Source organism: Oryzias melastigma, linkage group LG9 (assembly GCF_002922805.2).
Source record: "Oryzias melastigma strain HK-1 linkage group LG9, ASM292280v2, whole genome shotgun sequence".
NCBI classification, from domain to species: domain Eukaryota; kingdom Metazoa; phylum Chordata; class Actinopteri; order Beloniformes; family Adrianichthyidae; genus Oryzias; species Oryzias melastigma.
The window spans coordinates 18,367,074-18,390,862 of NC_050520.1; the positions used below are offsets into that span (position 1 = coordinate 18,367,074).

The 23,789-nt window shown below is 40.4% G+C and overlaps 4 protein-coding genes across 15 annotated transcripts in view; 2 read left to right on the plus strand and 2 right to left on the minus strand.

The window, feature by feature from the left end:
* Positions 1 to 12,898, plus strand: part of ank1a (ankyrin 1, erythrocytic a) — an 81,599-nt gene extending 68,701 nt beyond the window's left edge. For 8 of the 12 annotated variants that reach the window (XM_036213546.1, XM_036213548.1, XM_024275170.2 and 5 more), the window contains 6 exons: positions 1,479 to 2,124; positions 2,290 to 2,638; positions 5,685 to 5,768; positions 5,974 to 6,120; positions 6,966 to 7,054; positions 9,350 to 11,168. In XM_036213546.1, the coding sequence (XP_036069439.1) occupies positions 1,479 to 2,124; positions 2,290 to 2,638; positions 5,685 to 5,768; positions 5,974 to 6,120; positions 6,966 to 7,037 (1,298 nt within the window). In that variant the 3' untranslated portion in view covers positions 7,038 to 7,054; positions 9,350 to 11,168. Of the gene's footprint in view, positions 1 to 1,478; positions 2,125 to 2,289; positions 2,639 to 5,684; positions 5,769 to 5,973; positions 6,121 to 6,965; positions 7,055 to 9,349 lie in introns of all 12 variants that reach the window. The other 4 variants (XM_036213549.1, XM_036213551.1, XM_036213547.1 and 1 more) reach the window with 4 other exon arrangements.
* A 694-nt stretch (positions 12,899 to 13,592) lies between these two features.
* LOC112148907 (eukaryotic translation initiation factor 4E-binding protein 1) lies at positions 13,593 to 17,247 on the plus strand. Its single transcript, XM_024276324.1, has 3 exons — positions 13,593 to 14,028; positions 16,158 to 16,340; positions 16,690 to 17,247. The coding sequence occupies exons 1-3, from the start codon at positions 13,893 to 13,895 to the stop codon at positions 16,719 to 16,721; spliced, it is 351 nt and encodes a 116-aa protein (XP_024132092.1). The 5' UTR covers positions 13,593 to 13,892; the 3' UTR covers positions 16,722 to 17,247.
* A 1,588-nt stretch (positions 17,248 to 18,835) lies between these two features.
* Positions 18,836 to 20,781, minus strand: spaw (southpaw). Its single transcript, XM_024276096.2, has 3 exons — positions 20,249 to 20,781; positions 19,127 to 19,908; positions 18,836 to 19,046 (listed from the first exon to the last, which is right to left on the minus strand). Exons 1-3 carry the CDS (start codon positions 20,529 to 20,531, stop codon positions 18,894 to 18,896), a joined length of 1,218 nt encoding a protein of 405 aa, XP_024131864.1. The 5' UTR covers positions 20,532 to 20,781; the 3' UTR covers positions 18,836 to 18,893.
* Positions 20,782 to 21,612: 831 nt separating this feature from the next.
* On the minus strand, positions 21,613 to 23,742 carry LOC112147922 (deoxycytidine kinase). Its single transcript, XM_024274594.2, has 7 exons — positions 23,241 to 23,742; positions 23,054 to 23,163; positions 22,746 to 22,945; positions 22,532 to 22,679; positions 22,344 to 22,459; positions 22,163 to 22,262; positions 21,613 to 22,018 (listed from the first exon to the last, which is right to left on the minus strand). Exons 1-7 carry the CDS (start codon positions 23,509 to 23,511, stop codon positions 21,992 to 21,994), a joined length of 972 nt encoding a protein of 323 aa, XP_024130362.1. The 5' UTR covers positions 23,512 to 23,742; the 3' UTR covers positions 21,613 to 21,991.
* Positions 23,743 to 23,789: the final 47 nt, after the last annotated feature.

The following is a 23,789-nucleotide window of genomic DNA, read 5'->3' on the forward strand; positions in this document are numbered from 1 at the left end:
AAACATCAGGGAATCAATTGTAAAAATAATTTTCTTCAACACAGCAAAAAAGACAAAATTATGAGGAGGAAAAGCAGAAGTTTGCACAAAGCTACACTGAAACGTGATAAAAGTAACAACACTAATAGTGATTGTTGGGGTTTTTCTCTGGAGAATCCAGTGTGACACCTAGTGGTTCCTATGTAAAACCTTAAGTGCTTTCATGCTGTGTTAGTCATTTTTGTTATAAATCCATAAAGAAAAAAATGAATGCATTTTTTTTTTCTCTGACACACATTTGAAAGGGTGAAAGTAAAAGTAGAAGAAGCAATCTTTCAGCCATTCGGTGTCTTAAATATCTTCTTCACTCTCAGCAGAGTCTACAGCTGGTTTTGAATCAAGTTACACTTCGCACTGTAGTCTTATCACTATGCAGTGTACAGACACTCTTGTATATTCTGCATGTACTGTCCGCCCTTGACCACGTCTCCGATTTCATCCTCAGCCTGGTACACCGGTGGTGCTGCTTTCACTGTAGTCTCCATTTGTGACATTTTTGCATAAATATCTTAAATGAATGTTAACATTTTTTGGGAGAATACTGTAGATTTTTCAGGGTATTTTTTTTTTATCTAACGAGTGAACAAACATTACATTGTCAATTTCATTTCTTTTGAACATACATCAGGTTGAGTGTAAAGGTTAGATGGCATGTAGGAGTGACCTGAGTCCAAATCTAACGGTAAAATGACCGTTTTACTGATCCGGGTAATTGGTCTTCAAATGATCCCTCAAAGTTTGGTTTGAATCAGCAACAATGAGGCTTTCACAGGAAATAAGTCGACTTTAATTGAATTGTGTTGCATAAATGCTAACAGCACCGTGGTTGATTGTATGAATCAGTGGTAATGTGTTCTTGAAAAAGCAGGGATTTGTGTGTAGGATGTGTGCACCTGTGCGTGAAGACTAAATGAGATTGCCTGCATGCATGTAATCCAGCCTGACAATAATGACTTGCTCATTTCTGAGAGGGTTTGAACGCATGTGTGGTATGAGTGTGCGTTCTAGTTTTACACTGAGGACGCGTGGACGGGAGTCCCTCTCTGTTCCCCTGCAGGTTGCAGTCAGCACAGCAGCAGCGGTCACTGCTGGGCTCGAGCCGTGGTCCGATGGTCTGCTCAGTTGTGTCTGCTGCTGCTGAGGCTGCTGCCCTATCATCAACACTGGCTGATTGAGCTTGACAACCCCCTCCTCCGAAAGCAAGCCTTGCTCTCTGATAGTTGCACTTTTAATCCAAATCCCACTGTCTTGGCGCTCCATCATGGTAACCCCTCCCACCCCTCTCCCATGTGTCCCTTCAGCCTCCTCTACTCCTCCCCTTGATGCCCAGCTCCGGGCCAGGGCACTTACCCCCTCCCAGGTTCCTGATGCTGTGGGGGTGAGGTGGGGAGCGAGGTGGGGGGGCAGGTGTCAGTGTCCATCTCTTTGTCTTGCTCCAGGTTATGGGCTTGGACAGGAAGAGCTTCTCTCGCCGGCCTCCATGCAGTACAGCCTACCCTCCCCACTGGAGGCTGAGCCTTACTGGCAGGAAGTTTCCAGTCTGGACTGTGCACCCATTGCCACCACAGAAGAAGACACTCTGATGGAGATGTCGGATGTGCAGGTGTGGCCCTCGGGCAACAGCCCATCCTTGGTGCCCGTGGAGGACTCCTCCCTGGAATGCAGCAATGCCGACGACTCGGAAGGTCTGCTGGGGTTGCCACGAGGAAGTCTGGGTCGGCCGGCCAGTCAGGCCAGCGCAGCCAGTGGAGGGGGTGGGATTCTGAGTGGTTCCATTGAGCTGCCAGAAGACGACTCAGAGATGGGTGTTGACTCACTGAGCACCACAACGCCAGCCTCGCTGGGGGGCACCATCGCTGGAATCAATCTTAATGGGCTGAACAATGGTCAGGGGTCTGAGGCGAGCTCAGAGTTCTCGGCAGTCACAAGTACGACTGGTGGTGACGGAGCTGGAGGAGGAGGAGGGCGAGAAGGCGGAGCGGGTTCAGAGGAAGGACTTTCTCTCATTGCAGGACAACAAAGAGTGTATGCTCGATTAAGTGAGTCACCTGGTCTGAGCTGTGTTGCAGATCGGAATGGAGACAGGTTAGTGTGACCTCTGCATGTCTGCTGGGTTTTACAATAAGTTCTGTTCAGCACTAATGCATGGCCATCAGGATTCTAAGAGGTGACCACCAAGATGTTCTGAACATGCTCTCACTTTTTAAAGTGTGATCTTGACCAAAAAACTTCAATTTCATTTCCCCCCAGGTCAGATAATGTTGGAAATGGGGGAGGAGGGGGCTCTTTCCTTTCCTACCTTCAGGAGCAAACAGGCCCCGGGTGGATTCCTGTCACCGACCCAACTCAAGCATGGGTCGGCATCCAGTCCAAGTCCAGACACGTCATGGACAGCATGATTTCATCAGTCCATAACTCTGCGGATGGAGACCCGTCCCATGTGTCCCAAGAGGCCTTGCTTCAGCCTGTAAGAGACATGGGACACTCTGAGATCTTAAGAGGACAATTCAGAGGTACCCAGCCATTCGAGAAGGGTTTGGGATTTCCTCACAGGGTGCCAGAGCTGAGAGCCTGGGATGATGTGCGTCTAAAAGGCCAGGTAAGTATTCTGTGTTTCATCAGACACAGTCTTGTTTCTATATGTGACATACATGCCAAAAGATTCCTGTTGAAGTTAGCAGCTCATATTTGGAAGGGATCATTGAATTTTCTGCAGCAGCACCCCGAACTGGAACAGGATGTATACTTTTTTGTTACTAAAGTAGAATTAGGATATCAGAACTTATACAAACAGTTGAAAAATTCCCATTTTTAATTAGACTTTTCTATGAAAGCCATGAAAGCAAAGTTGAACTTGAAAATGATCGTGCTCTTGGGCATGATGGATTTCAGAGCAGACCTACACTTGTGCACACACACACCATCAATGGCCCAACATGGGCACGGAGAGTGCAGCCAAATATAGAAGGTATTCTCACTGTGCTGCTCGTGTTACATTATCTCCCCCCTTGTCACTCCCACTTGTTCAGATTTTTGGTAGAACACAAATAGATCCCACCTAACAGGAAAAAAAGGTAAAAGTTTGGTAGCAAACTGCTATGAGGACTATTATGGGTTTGCTGTGACTTACAGTAAGTCAACTGTGCACTTTGATCAGATGTTGGACTGTTGAGGCCGAATGACAAAAGTAGATTTAGAAATAGATTTATTCCTCGAAAATGACACGCTTTGGATAATTAGAGTAACAAGTATGCCAGGTGAGATCCCAGTTACTTCCCAAAGCGTCACAGAGCAGAAGCCAGGGGTATTTAAAGCCCTCAGATCACATGGTCAGAGGGGGAGAGGCGTGTAAAAAAGACGGTCCCCAAGGCTGCTTTTGGTTGGGTCTGACACTTTTGACTTTGACTGGGTGCCCCTGATCCGACACAGAGAAGGAGCAGGAATACAGACCTAAACGGAAGCAAATGGAGGACAGAATGATCTGAAAGACCTAAGCGGCGTTAAACAGCACAGAGCTGCAGCTGTTACCTTTTCTCTCGGCTAAAAGAAGGGCTGCATGGGGGTGCAGCACAACCGGCTGAGCGGCTGAAACTACTCTTGTGTTTTACTACGAGCAGACTGTTGATCTCCTGGAGACTAAATTGTGGTAATGTGGGCCCTGGTGACAGAGCTCCTCTTCAGCTTTGTGCTGCTGGCCTTCCTGGTGATTAGCTGTCAGAATGTTCTCCACATAGCCAGCGGCTCAGTGAGGTCTGTGCTTAGCTACATACACACCCAGCTGGACCACGAGCTTGGGGAGGTTGAAGGCGTAGTCGATGAAGAGGAGAACATAACCACCAGGGTGGTCCGCCGCAGAGTCATTCTGAAGGTACAAGCAGGAAAGTGGTGAACTGTGATCAGGGGGGAATTGTTTTTATAAGTATTCACACTTATTTTTAAGGTCCTAAAGTTAGGATCGTGGTTTTATGGATAAATGTAATAAGTGAAGCAAATGCAAACATGGGTGTAGGGGGAAAAAGTACAGATTCTACAAAATCAAATCTAATTTAAAAAGTAATTCTTTGGTTTTTATTTTAGTAAATTTCACTTTCCACTCAAACTCTTTTGCAGTTCGGCCCACACACGCTCAGTCTTTTATTGTTTTAGCTGCCTCATGTTCTGCTGCGTGAATTATTTTACACTGTATAAATAGCAGAGCAGAATATACAGTGTAGATCATCTGGGGCTATAACTGTATTATCAGGAACTTAATGACCAGTAATTATTGATGTGCAAAGTAACATTAGTGAGCAATATGAATACCAAATGCTCCCACAAAAGCCCTGTAATCACTCAGCCATGTGTCACTCCTCTGAGTGCCTTTATACAATTATGAAACTGATGTGAAGAGCTTTTTAAATACAAAAATTAAAAGTGCATCAAGTTAAGCGTTCCAGAACACTGTGCACACAACTGTTTTTTACATATTCAGTCAAATTTAATTTAATGTCAGTATATGGTTAGTAATAAGAAGAGACTGCTGTGAGTTACTTTAAAAGCTGTAATGTAAGTTTTCACCTAAGGAAAAAGTAACACAAATGACCTTTTGATAGGAAGTGATTGAGAGGATAGAGGCTGAAAGGACAAGAAATTAGGAGAAAACTGTCATTTTGATATGAGAAAAAGTAAAGAACTTAGTAAAGAACGTGAAAAATGATCTAATATGGAGACTCTAGCTGGGTGACTAATTAACTAAGTGGAAGCAGCTGAAGTACTAATTAAGAGGAACCAGGTGTGAGCAGGAAGGAGGTAAAGCTGATAGAAAACACGCAGACTGGGATCAAATGGGAGGTAAGACGCTGCTGCCCTACAGCGGGACGGTTACACAACTCTTCTGAGGGGAAAAAAAGGCGACAATTGAAAAAAGAGCACCTCAGAAAGTTGAGTTTACAGCAACAACGAAAAAAAAAAGTTCATTTTGAAAAAACCTGTTTGTTAGCCTATAAAACTCCACAGAAAATGCTGACTTTGACTGAAATGCTGTCAAACTCTGAGGCTAAAATAACCTCCATGTAATTTTTAGTTGTGATCATGTCATCTCTGTTTTAAAAAAAGCCGTTTATGAGAACTCCAGTGCTGGTTGTGGTGTGTTTTAATGACGAAGAGTCTGTAATCTGTGAAGGTATCATTAAGGGAGACCATGGTTTCAGAGATGTGCTCTCAGTCCAAAAACATGTTTCATAGGTCCAGGTCGTCATGAGAATTGTTTTTTCATTAAATTGTGTAGTTTAATAAGCAAAGAAGACAAAAAATGTTTGAGCTTTCTTGTTTGCACAAGTGTATTCGTTTCTTAAGAAGTTAAAACTATACTTGCGTAAAAAAAAATTAAAAATATGTTGAAAATTGTGTTTTGAAAATGCTGATGTGTTACACCCCTGTTTAGCAGCTTGCAAAGGATGTAACATAAAGGTAGAAAATAAAATAAATGAAACATACCAATGACTCAAAAACTCTCACAAACAAACCCAGGCTGAAAATAAGATGGGAATTTATATTGGAAAAAAAACTGTTCTCAGGTTTGGTGAATTGTCAAAGATACAAAAAAATACATTTATTTTAAAGAAAAAAAAAAACTTGAGTTTTAAAAATGCTTTTATTATTTGCAGGGTGATGAGGTTGAAGATCTGCCTGGGGAACAAGTGAGTGAAGAACAATTCACAGATGAGCATGGAAACATCGTCACAAAGAAGGTTAGTTTTTTTCTCTTTCTATTGTCACTCTACCTCCCTCCACCATGTAATGATCATTGATTCAATCATTTGATCAAAGTCCTTCATGCCATTGTTACTCAGCAAAGATATAGTATGTTGTCATCAAACATATTTCATTTCTTTCACTCATCTTGCATCCATCTTTTCTTTTCCACCCCCCCTTGTGTGCGGCCTCGTGTGATAGATTGTACGGAAGGTTGTGCGCAGAGGGAAGGGATCAGGTGAGGAGGGGGTTCAGGAGCTCAGCATGGACGGTTCTCTGCAGGACGAGCTGGAGGCCGATGCTGAGCAGTACATGAGCTACGCCATCTTGGGTCGGGAAAGCGGCAAGGTGGGCTTCTGACCTGCGGGCAGCCGTGTGTGTCCTCTGGAGCGGGCAGTGTTGTACAGGGGGGCTTCTAGAGCTGAAACGGAGGCAATTTTTTCAGATTAAAGCGAATGTTTTAGAAATGGACAGGTTTTAACTGAATGACTATTTGTTTTTTCCACTTTGACTACATGCTACAATAAAAGAGGCATTTATCTACTTAATCCCCTGGCTTTTTGCCCCCGTTTGTTAGCATTTTGTTTATTTTTAGCCCTTTCACTTAGTGCTGTCATTGCCTTTTGAGCCTCTAACTCCATCAGCTCTTTTCTTTTGTTTCTCACAGTATGTTTGTTTCTGATACATCGATGAATGAATGAAAAAGCTGTTGCTACTTACCAGATGTCCCATTTTCATTTCTCTCACCCTGAATGTGTTGAGTGGTTCCTCTGTTTTCTTCATTAAAGCCTGGAAGTCCTTCAACCATGACAGTGTGCCTTATCACTTGATCCCTGTTGATCCAGAGCTGACTCTAAAGTCATTGCTTCAGATTATCACAGAAGAAGTTGATTTATAACATTTTTTAAAGACAATTTCTCATCTGTAATTGCCCACCATCATTTTTTTTCCTTGCTTGAATGCTTATCCAATATTTTTTTTCTCTTTTCTGTTTTTACTCATTCATCTCTCACATTTCTGTTACAAATATTTTGTTTCTCCCCCATCTATCAATTTGTATGCCCTTTTTTTGTGGGACCTCCCCTTTCTCCTTCTCCCTCTTACTAATAATACCCCACTTCTTGCTTCTGTCCTCATCACTTTCCTCAACCTCTCTCTTGTGTCGACCCCCCTTTTTCTTCCACATGGTGTAGTCCGATTCTGTGGATGTGAAGAAAGGTGCTCAGATAGTGAAATGTGCCAGTCTGCGGAGAGTTAAGCAGTGAATTCTGCGGCCCCACAGGTACGGGACCGACCCACAGGACCTCATCTGACCTGTGGGGAAAAAAACAAAAAACATTTAATTCAGAATCTCTGGATTAAATGCATTTGAATGTAAATTTAATTCAGCACTAATGATCCCTAACATGATTCTGGCACAGCAAAAGAGCAAAAAGAGAAACTGTTTTGCTAAAATGTATTAAAGTTGTCCCATGCAGATTGATTTAAATGTATCATTATTACCAAATAATTAGATGCATCAGAAGCTGCTTCCACAAAGTGCTTTGCTATGTTTCCATCAAAGCATGGAGTTATATTTGTGAGAAAAAAATAGTCTAATGGACACATCATTTCTGTGAAAGCAGAAAAATGTATTTATACGCAACGGGAAAAAAATCCCCTGAAGTGTCCAATTATGCCCTCAGAAATGGGGCACAAATATAATTCCAAAAAGTCTGGTGCATTCAAATTAAGATGAATTGTATTGGTTCATTGCTCTGCTTCATGCTGGTGTGACAAGCTGCAAAAAGGTTGGCACAATGTGTGCTCAGCAAAACCAAGGCTGAACTTTTGGAAAGAAAAATAAAAAGGTCCCAAGGACATTCTGTATATCGAAACGCCAGTTGTCCAGAGAATTTGAGTCCCAGAGTGTCTGTTTGTGTGAGTGTAACTACCACTTATCTTTCTAACAAAAAAACATGACAATCATTGAAATACTGCAATTTTAAGAGCATTTGAACCACTTTTGCCAACCAGTTTTGCTCAAAAGCTTTTGGCTGTTGTTTGTTTGTAATACTGTAACAAACTGAAGAGTTTGATTTCCCCAACGATCTGCTTCAAAATATATTTTAAACAAGGCATTTTTAAAATTTGCAACTAAATAAACTACAGAATTGTCAAAAGTTGGTTTATTTCATTAATTCTATTTAAAAAGTGAAACTTATATTTAACAAAGGCTGATATATTTAACGTATAAAATGGGATCAGTGTGGATCTGTAGGCTATGTAATAAGGGGCTAATAGTGCAGACTTGTCGCCTGCAAAGGAGATAAGATTCTTCAGGTCACAGCTGAATCTAGACTTTGTGTATTAACTGTCAAGACACTGTTAAACGAGAACCAAAAGAACTCTTTTACCCATTGACTGTAAAAGAGAACTGGACCGGAGGATCCCTCCGCCCTCTTGTTTCCAAACGGGAAGTACGCACTGGAACCAAGAAGCCAAAATCCTACAGACTTCTATTGAGAAATAACTGAGTCATATTTGTTAGAATAACTATTCTTTCTCTGCTACCTTTTTCAAAAAGCTCTTGCTAATTCTATTTTTGATATTTTTTTCTTTATCGCTAGTTATTCAGGTTATAAACTGGTCAATTATCTGCCTCACTAAAAGCATGTGGTGCCAGCTGGCCCCCACCTCAAGTGTTGATGTTTGAAAGATTAACCCGAGCCTATTTTCAGTGGAAGAGATGTGGACTTCCAACAAGCTCAATCCTGATAGAAGACATAGTTGCCATAGAAACATTGACTCAGACCAATCACTGCTTGCCGTTGTCATCTGGCTTCAAATAGCAGCTTTCGTATCTCGGAAAAATTGCGACCAAATTGGCTTAATTTCACTGGAGCTGGAAGTAAGGCATTATGGGTGATGTCACACTCGCTCAGTCCAGTTCCATTATACAGTCAATGGTCTTACTTGAGCAAAACACACGAATCAGACTTAATAGTTCAGCAATTCTTTCTTTAGATAAGAATTCATTTAACTCAACCTTTTGGAAATATAATCTGAAAAAGGAGAGACAGAATTCAAGCTGCTTGAAGTGCTGGTGTTGGTTTAATCAAGTTTAAATCATCACAGTTGCTAAGCAAGAAGTTCTTCGTATTTCCTTTGGTGATCACCTTAAGGGTGAAGAAAACTGCTTTTCATTTTTGTTAGTGAAAAAGGAATAAGCTTCAAGTTTTTAAAATATTTATTCAATTTTCAAGCCCTGATTTTGTCTGTAGAGGACTACCTTTACTGTCCATACAACATGCTTGAGCTAAACCTACAAGATGGTAGAGACTGACGGGGAAAGTCAGTTCCTGAAGAAAAAAAATAAACTTTTGATTGGTTTATGGACTGTATTTAATTATGAGTTTCACTTTTTGAATTACTAAAATACATCAACTTGCCTCTGAGTTGTCAACGTGAACCTAAAAATCAGCTAATCACACGAGCTCCTTTAACTTGTTTAACCAAACTTGATTAACTCTGCGTAACACTAATAACCTTCACATCCATACCTACAAAACTGTTTATTTTCCTTTTTTTTCTGCAGAGTTCTTCGCAGGATTCCCTCCCTTCTTCAAAACCATCGTACACGGACACATGACGAGCAGCCGGTGACTGGAGAAAGACCACCCATCAAAAAGCAAAAAAGCCGAAATGAAGACCCCAACACTATTACAACCCCTATGCCAACTATGAGCACGCATCAGAGGAAACGGATACAGATCAACCCATCGTTTTTAATTACCTTCTTTTTTTTTAAAGAAACTTTGGGACTGGGGGGGAATCTACTAGGGTATAAGCATGATTTCATATAAAACAAAAACAGAACACAAACAAAAAAAAAAAAACTAGCAACCAAAATTGTGCTTCCTGTAATCTGTATCAGCATGAGTGACTGCTGCCGCATGGCCTGTCTTCAACTACAAATACTGGGGGTGAATGGGGCGGGGATGGGACAGGCATGCAATGTAGGTCAATAACTGACCCCTTTTCTAAACTAACAGGGAAAAGCTCATAAGTCAGCGTGACTTTAAAAAAATAAAAAAAGGAATTGAAAAACAGAAAAACACGTTATCTCTAGGTAGCAGGTTGTCCCTCTCCTCCACACCACAGAGGTCAAACTTGTCTCAGTGCTCTCTAAACCCAGTGAAGCTACACTTATCACCCCAAAAGATCAGTGTTGTACAGAATATTGTATGCACTAAAATGCTTTATGTGACTGTGTGTTACCTGTGTTGTTTTTGTTCTTAGATCCTTATGTGACGTCTCAGATGCTGCTGCTTGAGATCCATTGGAAGTTCCTTCATTTTTCCTGTTGGGTTCTTTTGGTCAGAACCTCTATAATATTCTATATATCTACAGATCTTTGTGGTTAACGGAACATGAGGATGTTGTGTTGCTTGTTTTGAACGTTGGATTTATGTGGGTCCAGTTGTTAGTTTGTGCTTTCACTCTTTGTTTTAGACATGCAGACTGCAGGGAGGGAAGGGGGGTAATCTCAGATTACTGCCTCCCTCTGATTGGGTTCTAGCTTTGTGAGGAAAGTTCAATGCAACCTGAACCTTCCTGAAATATTTGACTGTAAGTGACGAGCTAGCCTTCCCTTTCTTAGCCTAAACCTGCTCTGTGTGGTTTCTTTGTGAGGCTTGTGTTCATGACTCTCCACCCCATCGCCGCCTTCCATTCTCTTGTCCCGTCACGGTCGGTCTCCAGGAGCAGATGTAGCAGTCCTGTCTTCCTCCAACGGTTCTGGGATCCCCACCTTCAGATCCCAGCTGTGTCTCGACCTCATCGTGCAGCGTTTGACACCGCTTATGCAGCCTCTCTGCACCAGAAGATGTCACTTGATGAGGTAGCTGAAACCCTGGTAATGATGTAGCACTGGTTTGATTGGGCACATTGGATGTAAGGGGAGCTTTATGTCGAGGGAGAAGCTTAATAATGGTCGTCTCTTCGGAGTGTAGCAAAGACAGTCACCAATCACTGTGATGAGAAACTGTATTACTGACCCCCAACTGTGAGCCTGACCTGTCCCTCATGTCACTTTTTACTTGGGCGTCTCGTCGTCTTCGTCATTTCCTTCTGTCTTGAGTGTGTTTCAGAAGTAGCAATAACTGCTTACGTGAGGAAAGTAATGCTTGAGTGGGTGTGTGTGGCAAACAAGGGCAGATAGGAGTTTACGGTTGTTCTGTGCTGGAGTTTGGGGCTCCTCCTCATTCTTTACAGAAATGATGTCAGTGCGTTCGCATCCCATCAGCATAAACTTCAAATCAACTCATCTCCTCTATATATTTATTTATTTCCATTTTTAAAGACAATTTCTCTTAAATTGCATTGACATATACAATAAATTCTGCTGTGGTGTATATGAGAGTGATTAATATTTTAACACCACGTATGTAGAGGAAACAATGTCCATGTTAATGTCAGATATTAACACTTCAAAAGGACTATTTCTATCATCTTTTTATGAGTTAAATGAGTGTCATCTCACATAATGACATTAATAACATGCATTTATTTCATATGTTGCTTCATTATTCTTTACTTTAAAATAATATATATAAAGTCACAGAAATGTTGCAATAAACATACACTAACAGTGTTGGCTCAAAAGCCAGAGATGATGAATGTAGTCGTGGTGAATTGTTCTAAAGTGGTCATCTGTGTTAGCTCTGTACTTTAGTAGAGAGTATATGGAATAATATCTGCATTTTTATGATTTCATTATTTCAAAGATGAAGGGGAAAGGTTTTAGGTATTAAATCTCCAGAATGGTTTTATGTGGATGCTTTTCTAGATTTTATTTTACTACCACAAAAGTTAAATTGCAAGTTTCTCTCTACAGCAGAATGTTATTTTCAGCTATATTTAATTTTTTTTAAAGGTATATAAAAGAATACTAATATATATATATATACATATGAGCTTACATATTTTGGTAAAGAAGCAAGCTATGTTTTTTATTACAGCATCACGAGAATTCTTTTCTTTTTGTGGGATTTTAATTTAAGTTTGAGTATCTTTTGTTTTCCATCTCAGCAATGCAGGAGGCTAACAGTGGAGCTGGTTTATCTGGTAAAAGGGACTACTGCTGTGTAAGAACCGAAAACATCCATTTAATTTGACAAAAGTATTGAAACTAGAGAGAGTTGTATGAAAAAAAAGTTAAGTTTATTGTCACTTAAGCTTGTTCTCCTTTATTTTCATTCATAAAAGTTTGCTTTTATTTACTCAAAATAGGCTAAAATTATGTTCCATTCTAGAAGCTTGTGTTTTGGGTGATTTCTAAAGCAGTGGAACCTATAAATCCACTCTTGATGTCAGGGTTAAAGCAAAAGGTAGGTTTTGTGGCTTCACAAAGACATGCGGTCTTCCTCAAAGCAGCCTTCCCACAATTCTTTTCTGCCCTCGTACCAAAGGTGAGACTGAGACTTCCAATATGGCGACTGAATGTGTTTGAGAAAGGAGTCAAATAAATGCAAGCAAAGGGAGTCGTGGTCGTGAAAGAGGAAAAACTTGACAGTCCTGGACTCAAGGGACTGAGAGGATACCATGCACCAATTTCATGCAAAAATATAAACTTGCAAAAACTAGAGAATACGTGTATATTCCTTTAGAATGGTTTGGAGACATTATTGCAATAGCATATTACTCAATACTAAGGAATGCAACTGCGCACATGCACAGAAGATGTTTTTAAACATGAAAAGATATACATATATATATATACATATATATATGTATGTATAAAATAAAATATATAAACAAATATATTTACTTAGAATGCTATGCACCCTACCTGTCAACTGGGATTCTAGTTATGTTATGGATGTACTTTTAGCATCATACAGCCGTAGCTACCAAGAGACTGTTGAGTTCTGGGTAATGCCTGCAACATGGGGACAAATAGGGGTATCGTGGGTATTTTAACTAGTTTTGTTTGCTTTTTTTTATTGTCATGGAGAGTCAAAGATGGATTTAAAAATATACTTGTAAAATCCTTTTAATCCAATCAAAATACAAGGACATCTATTGACAATTTACTCTGTACACCAGCTCAACATTTACAAAATTAATAAAGAAATGAAATGTCTTTGTGTATGGCGAGTTTGATTTTGTGTGAGGTACTCCATGATGCATCAATTAAGCAATGAAATGCTGCAGGTTTGTTTGTTTACACAGTTGATAATCTGATGATTGTAGCTTATAAGACTTTTAAACAATAACCACATTCAAAATGTGTACTTGATATTTTTCTGTAAAAAATATTTAGGTGAAAAAGATTTTCAGGGGTGCACAGAACATGACGACCTTGCAGGATTCAAAATGTTACGGTGGACATGCCAACGTACCTTCTTTCTTAGTAGGAGCACAGATTTGACCTAAACAACAAACAGATTTTATAGAGTGTAAAAAAAGTGTGTATTCTATTTCTATTCTGGCTTGCTGAAGTCTGCGTGCTGTAAAACCATGCAGGAGAAGCAGCCAGCTGGAGTCATAACTTGTTCACAGGCTGCATAAACCAGATGAATCTTATACTTGTTCCGCATAATAATGTAGTGTGCTATCTAATCTACAAATACAGGCTTAGATAATCCCCCATAAAAGTATGCAACATGCATTAAAAGTGCTAAGTGTTTTTAGCCTTTTTATATATATAGTCCTGATGGTTGAAACTTTTAATTCTACATTTTTACTGTATATTTTTGAACGCAAATGCAGTAGCACAAGTCACCAGTGGAGGGCGTTGAAAGTTCATTTTGTGGACAGTTTTGAGCAGCATTTTCCCTGCAGCCTTCTGTCTGTCTGTCTGCCTGTCTGTGTGCCTGCCTGTCTGTTGTTTTGTGTGCATGTGGAAGCGGAGGAGCGCGTGTGCTGAGGTCCTTTTAACAAAGATCCTCGACACCCTCTGTTTGTGAGAGCGTGTGTGGTGATAATTTGCACTTATGAAAAAAAGGTATTTATTTTTATTTATCAAAGGCAGCCGTTCTTTTGAGCCAAAGAACTATCTGGCTTTGTCCTGGAACTGATCCATCTGTCGCACATTATTTAGTTAGGTAGCTTTAGTTTATTATTCCTGAGAGAAGATGTCCACCGAATGCCAGAAAACAACTGCTAAGGCCATTCCGTCCACAAAGAGAGTAACCATCAACAACGCGGATCACATGCCCCACGACTACTCCACTACTCCCGGAGGGACCCTGTTCAGCACCACGCCGGGTGGTAAGTGTGTATATTTCAGGCCTTTTTTTAGGTAAAGCATGCACGTGCTAACATTTTCTCAAATTCACGTCACATGGGATTCTCATCATTTTTAGATCACCGCTACTGTACATCCAGCTGATTAGCTTGCGTTCAAGCTAGCTGCTAATGCTAGCTAGCGAGTGCTCATTTTAAGGTAGTTTCAAACAAATTCAGTGTTGTGCATTTTTATATTTTGGTATATTGTTGAACATTTTTACTCAGCGCAAATGTTCTGCGTGTGTTTGAAGCTTTTATCGTGGGTTTTTTGCTTCCTTTTAGCTCTTGCTTTACTTGTTGCTAAAGCTGGAAAGAAAAGCATGTGGGCGGAGCTTGAGCTGTGATGGGTTGTAAGGGTCAGGGGTGGGCCCCGGCCTCACGAGCCGGAATGGGCGGGGTCAAACCTCAGACTCCACTCTTCCAAAGCCTTCACTGTGTGAATTAGGAACTTATGCCAGTGATGAAATGCAATACGATTTACATCAAAACCTGTATGCTTGTCTAGAGCCATATCCTAAATTACGTATTTAAAATGTGCTTAAGCTAAGGTTTCTTATTTTAAAGTTGAGTTTAAAAGTCATATTTATACAGTTCAAAGCATGTGATTATTACGGTGGCCCTGAAGTTCAAATCACTCCATGTAAAAACATAATAAAGATCACAACTAAAAAAAAAAACAAAATAAATAATAAACAAAATGTTACATTTTAGATATTAAAGTTCAAAAATTACATAAAATATAATGATTAGGAAAACAAACAACATTAATCAATAAAACGAAATGTTTTAATGAAACACAATAAGTTTTGATTTCTTATATATATATATATAAGAAATATAAATTAATATAAATTATTTTGCTTTTGTTTTTGCATAATTATTGCGATCTTTATTTTTTTTTTCCGTTGAGGGATTTGCTGGCGTGATTTACACTTCAGGGCCACCGTAGATTATGGATCTAATTGCAGTTGATATATGCTCTTCTCAACTAAATTAATATGTTTCAGGGTTATGCCATTTTACTCTTCCAAATGTAATAAAACACATTTTTATATTTCGTTCTGGGCTGTCAAATCCTGGTCTCTGAGATCCTCCACCCCTCTATCTCTCCTTGCTCTTCTTGTTGCCGTTTTGATGTTTTTAGTCGATCAGAAAGAGGAGACGGCTGGTTCAGCGAGTCATCACAAATCTGTGCATTGAGAATTATAAAAAGGCAGAGTGGTAAATCCAGGGTTGGACCGCTATGGTTTAGTTACTCAACTACACATTCAGAATTTATAATATTGCGTTATGCATCATTAACGCAGTAAATTGGCCATGCTTGGGTTTCTTCTTGTTTTGCAAAAGCATAAAGTGTTTTGCATGATACTTCTAAATAATAAATAAAGGTTTGTAATTCCTGGAAATTATCATTAGCTTAGTCTTTATGTTGCTTGTGTAATGTGTCTTATAATCCCCATAAATTTAAGTCAAATTAATTGAAATGTTATTTACAATAATTTCCATCAATGCAAACCTTAGTTCATCAATTCCACTTGCGTTTTTTTGTAGAATTACTAAAGAGATTTGAGCCAAAAAAGTGCTGCAGAAGATCCTACCAGATGTCTTTCTGATCTTAATGACTGTCTAACTTCATCCATCTTCTTGACCGCTTCTTCCCTTTCGGGGTCGCGGGGGTGCCGGAGCCTATCCCGGCCACTGATGGGCGAAGGCGGGGTACACCCTGGACAGGTCGCCAGTCTGTCGCAGGGCCACAATCACACACCGATTCACTCTCACAGTCACACCTATGGGCATTTCAGAGTCACCAATTAACCTATGAAGCATGTTTTTGGAGGGTGGGAGGAAGCCGGAGTCACCGGTGAAAACCCACGCATGCACGGGGAGAACATGCAAACTCCACACAGAAAGGTCCCAGCCGGGATTCGAACCGGGGCCTTCTCGCTGTGAGGCGAGAGCGCTAACCACTTGCGCCACCGTGCAGCCCCGACTGTCTAACTTGAATACATAAATATAATATTAGATTTCTAAAATTCCTACTTGTAGTTTTGATTTAGCTAGATGTTTTACTGAAAATCGTTTGGACTCACAAAGCTTTCTTTCACTCCCAGGTACTCGGATCATCTACGACCGGAAGTTCCTGCTGGAGTGTCGTAGCTCTCCTTTGGCAAAGACTCCTCCTCGAGGCCTTCCCACCATTCCGGGGGTGACCAGTCCTCCAACCAAAGAGCCCAATAAGAAGACCCTTAATGGAGAAGTAGTGAACAAAGATGCGGCGGACAGTAGCAGTGCTGGTATGTTCACAAATCAGTTGGATCAAAGTATTTCAGTCAAATTTGACATTTCGCTTTTTCCTGCATAGTGAAGTCTGTAACATTTAATTAAAGCATATACAACAGATGGAGTCATTTTAGAAGGTAAAATACATGTAAATGGTGCAGCATCCAGTATAATGTAAGGAAAAAACTTCAGAAGTTTTTACAGAATATTAAACGTGATGATGCACCTAATCTTGCAACGAGTTTTACTTTGAAAACTGCTGGTCTTTAAAGCTCGTCAGCACATGATAGGCCGACTTCCATGTTGCCTGCTAAATTTTAGATGGTTTTGTTGCAAAATATAATGTTTGTTTGCTTTTTCTAGGCGACGATGCACAGTTTGAAATGGATATCTAGGTGGAGCCAATGCTGTGAATGGAGTCTGGAACATCCCTCACCATTTCTACAGAGGAAGCGATTTCCCGAATTTCCAGAATCTTGGTTAAAAATTCTGTCTTTGATACTCATGAATGCCTGAAGATCACTTTTGTTTTAGTTTATTCAAGGCCTAAAACTTATTTGCTGATGATAAAGTGTGCCTTCTTGTAGTGGCAACAAGTTTTAACCGAATCCAGAGAAGTACTTTACACCAACAATGCCTCATCAGTCAGCAGCAAGAAACTTTAGACTCAAAGTTTTCATGAATTCAGGAGTGTTCCAGAAGTTTGTTTTTTCCACTTAATGCCACCTTTCTTCAAATACTGCCTTTACATGTTCAAAAAACTGTGGAATTTGTCGGTCATGTTCCAACGTGGAAATCCTCCACCTGAAGTGTTGCACAAGAATCGAAAGATGAATTTTTGATTACATTTTGAAGTTTCACACGGTTTGTAGGGGGGGGATTTAAAAAAAAAATGAATAAAGAAAACACCCAAGAAATTAAGAGTGTCTCTCTTCTTTTTTCTTCTTAATTGCTGATTTCAATTTCAGTATTTTACATTTTACTTTCTCTATTGGACAGTTTCGTTAAAGTGACAAAAACACCTGAAACCTGATAAAAGGAGAGTTAATATACATGTTGGTGAGATGAATCCTTGGCTGCTGCCGGTTCTGGATAAGGTAACGCTTGCGTCGGAGTCGTTTCAGAGGAACGCCTGGAGGAGCTCACTGACAGCTGATAACCTCAAGGGACTCCATAAAGAGAGGTCAATATACAACTGTACATAGCTGAGAGAAACTCCCCAACTGACTGGAAAGCCTGAAGCCTTGATGCTTTAATAACCATTTTTATTTAAAATGATCATCCTAACTGTTCTGGCTGTTCCTGTCAAAGCTGCAAAAGTTTCCAGCTGTGATTTTAATGGAGTCCAAACAAGACGAGTAGCACTGATTCATAACATGAGATGAGTCAGAAGCTTGAATGTGCTTGAACTGTCGTTTTTCTGAATGTTCAAAAACCTTAAAATCACTTCACAGAGATGATGACCAGGATCAAGGTCCCTCTGTCTCAGTGGACGGCGTCCCTCCATTCCTCCACATTGTCGTGTTTGTTTGCGTCACCTCTGCTTCCTGACACTCCACACCCCCTTTCCCAAGATAAACAAGTACCACAGCCTTTTTTTTCTTCTACTGCGTGGTTCCTCTGTGGTTTTTTGTTTTTCCACTCGGCAGGGCTGTCGATCCCAATAAACAAAAGAAACCAGGACCAGTTAATGACTGCTGATGTATTTACTGCAGTGCACTCAAGATGTGGATTGGTGAGGTGAGAAAGGTAAATACAGTAAGTTGGTATTTGGTCGGACTAGATCCCACAAACAGGTTGAGCCTCTGATGGTTTTTGTTCATCTGCAACCTGAGGCTTTTTGGCTTTAAAGAGAAATACTAACAAGTTGAATGATTAATAAATACGTTATTGTATTCTATGTTGAGGAGTGGTGTGTAGTCGTCATAATGATGGGAATGTCACATTTAACTTGGCTTTCTTGCATATTTAATTCCAGTAAATCTGGAGCTGAAAGATCATTTTGACAAAGAAAGGAACTTGTACGTGCTGCTGTCAAAATACAGAGTTAAAGTTGTTATTTATAGAAAAATGTAGCACTTCAGTTATAAATGAATGGCTTAATGGCCACATAAATATAAATAAGATGTATTTTCTAAAAGGTTAAATGGACTTGGAGGATCTGCTGGGTTTTGGTCTACAAGAAACGACCAAATGGCTCTTTAGCAATAAAGATTGCAACCCCTGATCTAAACAAATTTGTGAACAATTTTGCTGTACTCTTATAACTGCTCTGATAATTACGGTCAGTAATAGATATGATACTGGAACTTTCAAATAAAAAAATACATTTATTTCAGCTTAATATGAATGTAGTTCACAAATTAATACATTTGTTGAAAAAAAACATTCTATTAATTAAGACAAAACATATATTTCATATTTTATGAACAAAAATATACATGCATGTGTATAAATATACCTTAAAATATTTACATAATGACAATGAAACAAATCCTGGTCTGTCTGGTTTTAGTAGAAAACTGGAAGTAAAAGTTATAATGTTGGACAGTAAATCTCAGGGTCCTTCAGTGGCAGCCACATTCCTCAACAATCATGTCCTCGTGGTGCCGCAGGGTCAAGTCATCGTTCTCGTAGTACAGCATTGAGAGAGGGCTCAGATGGGTTGGCACACAGGAAGAGCACGAAGCTCTCGCTGGGTGATGGTGTCGTAAGAGGCTCTGAAAATGGAACAAAGACATTTAAGTACCAGAAAGTTCAGAAAACAGCAGTTCTTCTGAAGGAATGAATGTTTTCGTACCTGCATGTATGCATGGTTAGTGGGGTTGAAGGACTCATCCAGGGGTATGGGGCACTCTCCCTCACAGCGATAGGCATTGTAACGCTTTGGATGAACAATCCATTCATCCCAGCCGATGTGCTCGAAGTCCACCCACATGTCCACCCTCCGACACAGCGGCCGCTGAGCAGGTTCTGCTGCTGGAGCTGCTGTTGCTGCGACTCCATCCGGAACTCGCATCCTCTGCACTCGGTTTCTCTTGTGGCGCCGACTCTGACGGACTCTGTCCATTTTCACGTACTTTGAGTTCTCCACCGTTTGAATGAGACTGTACGCAACGTGACCTTCCTGGGGCGTCTTGTGTTTGGAAAAGATGACCATCATGACACGGTTTGACGTTGGATGCTGTATTTTTCGTTGCCTAGTGGCCCAATCGCTCAGGTTTTCTTCGTTTTCAGTGCCACTCCCCAGGTCGACCTCAGGCTCTCCTGAGGCTTCTTGGCTCATCTCTCCATCTCTGTGCTGTAGCCAGTAAATCACCATAGCAGTCACATTAAATACCTTCCATGAGGACTTTGTGCTGCTTGGTGTTGTGCCAAAACTCCCCAGGAAAACCTCTTTCTCCTGGCATGGCATGCTGTCACAGCTCTGCTTCCCGGAGTGATAAAAGTCTACAGTGGCACGCTTGCAGGCAGAGAAGGCAGGAAGTCGGATCTGAACCTCTGCCAGCAGAACAAGCTCGTCGTCGGAGATGGATGACATGTCAAATGTGACCTTCCATCTGTCGTCCACTTGATGGAAGCCTAAAGACAAGAAGTAAGGCAAAGAATTAAAGTCTGAGGCTGCATAAATGGAAGAAACATCAGATCACCGGACAATTTTCAAAGCACGGGAATGAGAGGTCGACCAGGACAGGATGCATATTGGACCCCCCTGTGCAGTCTGAGGGCTAATATACAAGTGCCCCACATAAAACAGAGTGTGCCTTTAAAGTGGAATAAGCATCCTGACACTTACTGGGTTGTAAAAAGGGAGGATCTGCAAACAGATAACAAAAACCTCCAGAGGGATAAAAGAACTTGTAGAGTAAATAGTTAACAGAGCTACAAGTATTCAGTGTAAAAAGCACAAGTGATTACTCACCTTTGGCCACCAGGCTCAGAACAGAGTCAAAGCTGTGCGCCGACAAGTCGTCACTTTGCGTTGAAATGGTGTTGACAGCGAGAGCAGAGATGTGGTCGGCAGCCTTGAAGGAGTGGTACAGCTGCAGCATGTACTGAGGGTATCTGCTGCGATTACTGGTTGACATATTTCTAGGTGCTAAACTGCTCTGGAGGTGGGTTTGATGTCTGCGGATCCGAGATGAAAGAACCGCACCGAGCAAGCAGAATGTGTAGAAAAGCATCAACAACACCCTGGTTTCCATGTTCCAGTAAACTCTCTAAGGCTTCCTTCCTCCTGCAGCTTTCAGACTGAAATGATGCTGTGAACACAGCGTGCTCCACTCAGACCTTTTATAGTGGACAGCTGCCCTTTGATGACCCCTGACCACGCCAGGCATGTTAATGGCCCCTGTGATCATCAAAGCATCCAAGGGCCAAAACACAAAAACTTTAACCCAAGGTCATTGTCCCACCATGTTTAAACTGAGACTTTTTTTTAATACACTATGTTGCTAAAACCATTAACTTATGTATTAGCTTATGTAAGATCTGTAAATCTAATTTTTCTGTTAAGTCTTTCCAAAAGATTTTAATGTGAAATCATGTTAGTAAATGTCAGAAACATGAAATTGTCTAGAATCTTCTTGTACATTGAAGCATTCAGAGTTGCTCTTATTGGATTGAAGCAAAGAAGTTCTTCATAATCCTCTTCGTCCAAACTTCACCCTTGACTGAATGCAGTCTGACAAATACTGCTGTCCTTGCAACCCCTAGACGTATCCATCAAGCTGCCAGAAGGAGAGGAGCAATGTAGAAGAACATGCACCACTTTTCTAAAGTCCAGAGGTGGCATGTTTCACACTTTGCAGTTCTCTAGTGATGTATGGCTGTTCAGCCAGGGACACCCTTCACACTCTGTCTGAGAGCTAATCTGAACGCTACCAGAAGTTTGGAGGTTTGGAGTGACGGGTTCCACTGTGACATCTGTGCAGTATGCAGCTCAGTATCTGCAGAGTCACTCCCAATCACTTCTACTTTATGACAGCTGCCTGAGAAATATTGCGTAGTGTGAACATTTTGACCAAACTTGTCGACAGGTGGCATTTGATCACACCTAGAAATCACAGAATCACATTCTCTATTTAAATGTTTGTACAAAAAAACTGCTTACTTTTGTGAGTAAAACACCTGAGTTAGTTATTTTATTTTTTAGTTAGCAAATACTTAACACCGTAAAGTGAATTAAAATTTAAAAGGAAAATCCAAATAAATGCTAGAATGCATACTGAAAGTATTTCATTATATATTGTTACACAAATATTTATTTATTTAAATAGCAAGGGTCATTTACAACCACATTTATTTGTGTCAGGTATTCAAAAATATAAAAAAAACACATTTGAATAACTATAACTCAAAGCAAACCTTACTTTCACCTGTTCATAGTATAAGTTTAGCTTATTATTAATGGAAAGTTTAAAAAAACTAATAAATGTATTACAGCTGAAAAAATAAACAGTAATACGTTATCATACAAGACAAAAAATATGCATAAATACCAAAAAAACAAGTACAGAAAATGTAGAAAACTCCTATTTTGACAAAGTGGTCATCCAGATAAAGTATAAAAATCCAGTTATTTTGTATTCTATTTTTGAACGGGATGAGAGTCAGTTTTGATTGAGGTCCATAAGATTCTCACAGTTGAAAGGGTGCAGTCATCTTATAAAGTACTGAAGAAAGTCTTCACCTGGAAGAAAAACGCCTAAATATTAGCATCAGTTTAGAAAATGTGAAAACATTACATCAAATCCCAAAGTCTTTGTTTAGTATGAGAGCAGAGCCCCCATGTGGTGTACTCTGGACACAGCATTTCTAGATAAACATACCATACCTGGGAAGTAAAATGCTGGCGCACTTTTGGATCAGTCAGGAACTCCGCACTGCCGTCAAGTTGAAGGACGGGGACATTTTTTAATTTTTCAAAGTGTATCCTAGGAATATGGAAGTTATTGCATTCTGTTTGAAAATAGTTCAGTTTTGCAATCAGAATGTCTCAATATTGATCTTCTCACTCTGCACTTTTCTCTACCAGCCACTTCTCATGCTGAATGTGCAGCTTCTTCAGGTAGTCCAGCTCCACTTCCTTCTCCTCTGACCTTCCCCGAAGCTTCAGACGCTCCATACATTTCTGAGGAGACACAAGTGTTAGTAAATTTGCTTAATGATTCTAAATCAAGAGATACTTTACTTATATTCTCACCTCAGGAGAGGCTCTTAGGTAAATGATGCCCTCCAGCTCCACCTGGTGTCCAAACTGCTCCACCAGAAGAGAGTGCCAGTCCTGATAGACTGCCCACTCAGTGTCATTGATGCAACCCAGCTCAAACATATTTAAAGCAAAGATATATCTGTAAGAAATGACTAAATAAGTCAAGGGTATTGAAGACTTTCTCCCGTTTGACCTGCTCGTTCACCTGTCACTGTAAATGGAGCGCTCGTACACCTGGACAGGTGTTCCCTCTGACTTGAGCAGGTGAGCTGGAGGAGGCTGCAGCTGCGTTCGAAAGCGACTCATGCAGGAAAACGTCTGAAAGGTGTATGACCAGCGCTCAGGCTCCTTGTACATCATCTGCAGCAGGTTGCTGACTGTTGTCTGTGGACTCCTATGTGTTTGCTATGATGGACAAAAGCAGAAATGAGAAAAATATAACTATGATCTCATCTCAGCTATTTATGTACTTTTTTAAAAAAAAGATATTTTAGCTTACATAGGGAGGCTCACCTGTGAAGACCCACTTTTAATATTTTGCCACTTGCTAACAGGTTCTGCCACCACTTCCCAGTCTGAACAAGCAGACTGGAGAAGTTTGGCAAAGGTTGACTTTCCAACAGCTTTAAAATAAAAGCATAAAATGTAAGTAAAATGTAAGTTAAAACAAACATTATTTTAGTTTATGCATTGAGCTTACCTATGTTGCCTTCAATAGAAACTCTCTTGACTCGAAAGTCTGATCTCCCACTTGAGGATGATAAGAACCGAGCATGAGAGCCAGAACCACCAGTGACATGAAGCAATTGGGTCATAGTATTTGTCTTCAGAGTAGCGACTGTATTTCCGCCGCTCATCATGGAGCTAAAAGTCTCGTTTTTCGGTTTGAATGCTGACGTTCTAACCCGGAAAAACCCTGTTCGAGTTCCGGCGAAAAGACTGACCAGAACGGGTCGGTACAGCACAGACATCACGGTAAGTTTAAAGCTATAACAGCCGTACTATCGCATTCTTACTTATTGACACATGCCTGAAAAGACGCCGTGGTCGTAGCGTTAGCAACAACTACTACTTCCGGGTCACATCCTGCTGAATCGTGTAGATAAAACACTTAATAAGCAAAAATATATATTTGAGAGAAAACAAACTGTTTCCTTATGAACAAATATTTATAAGAATATATAAAAAGTTTATAAATTAACTTAAAGGTAACGATAAGACACAACGGAAGACACATTTATACCCGGAA

Bases quoted from the DNA above. Each gene is read 5' to 3' on its own strand.
- spaw (XM_024276096.2), bottom strand. From the start codon at position 20,531: ATGGAAACCAGGGTGTTGTTGATGCTTTTCTACACATTCTGCTTGCTC. The intron at 19,909-20,248 runs GTGAGTAATCAC...TCTTGTCTTTAG, and splicing joins TCTGAGCCTGGTGGCCAAAG to GCTTCCATCAAGTGGACGAC. The intron at 19,047-19,126 runs GTACGAAAACAT...TTCCATTTTCAG, and splicing joins CTAACCATGCATACATGCAG to AGCCTCTTACGACACCATCA.
- LOC112148907 (XM_024276324.1), top strand. From the start codon at position 13,893: ATGTCCACCGAATGCCAGAAAACAACTGCTAAGGCCATTCCGTCCACA. The intron at 14,029-16,157 runs GTAAGTGTGTAT...TTTCACTCCCAG, and splicing joins GTTCAGCACCACGCCGGGTG to GTACTCGGATCATCTACGAC. The intron at 16,341-16,689 runs GTATGTTCACAA...TGCTTTTTCTAG, and splicing joins GGCGGACAGTAGCAGTGCTG to GCGACGATGCACAGTTTGAA.
- LOC112147922 (XM_024274594.2), bottom strand. From the start codon at position 23,511: ATGTCTGTGCTGTACCGACCCGTTCTGGTCAGTCTTTTCGCCGGAACT. The intron at 22,946-23,053 runs GTGAGCCTCCCT...TGTCCATCATAG, and splicing joins TTAAAAGTGGGTCTTCACAG to CAAACACATAGGAGTCCACA. The intron at 22,680-22,745 runs GTGAACGAGCAG...CATTTCTTACAG, and splicing joins CGCTCCATTTACAGTGACAG to ATATATCTTTGCTTTAAATA.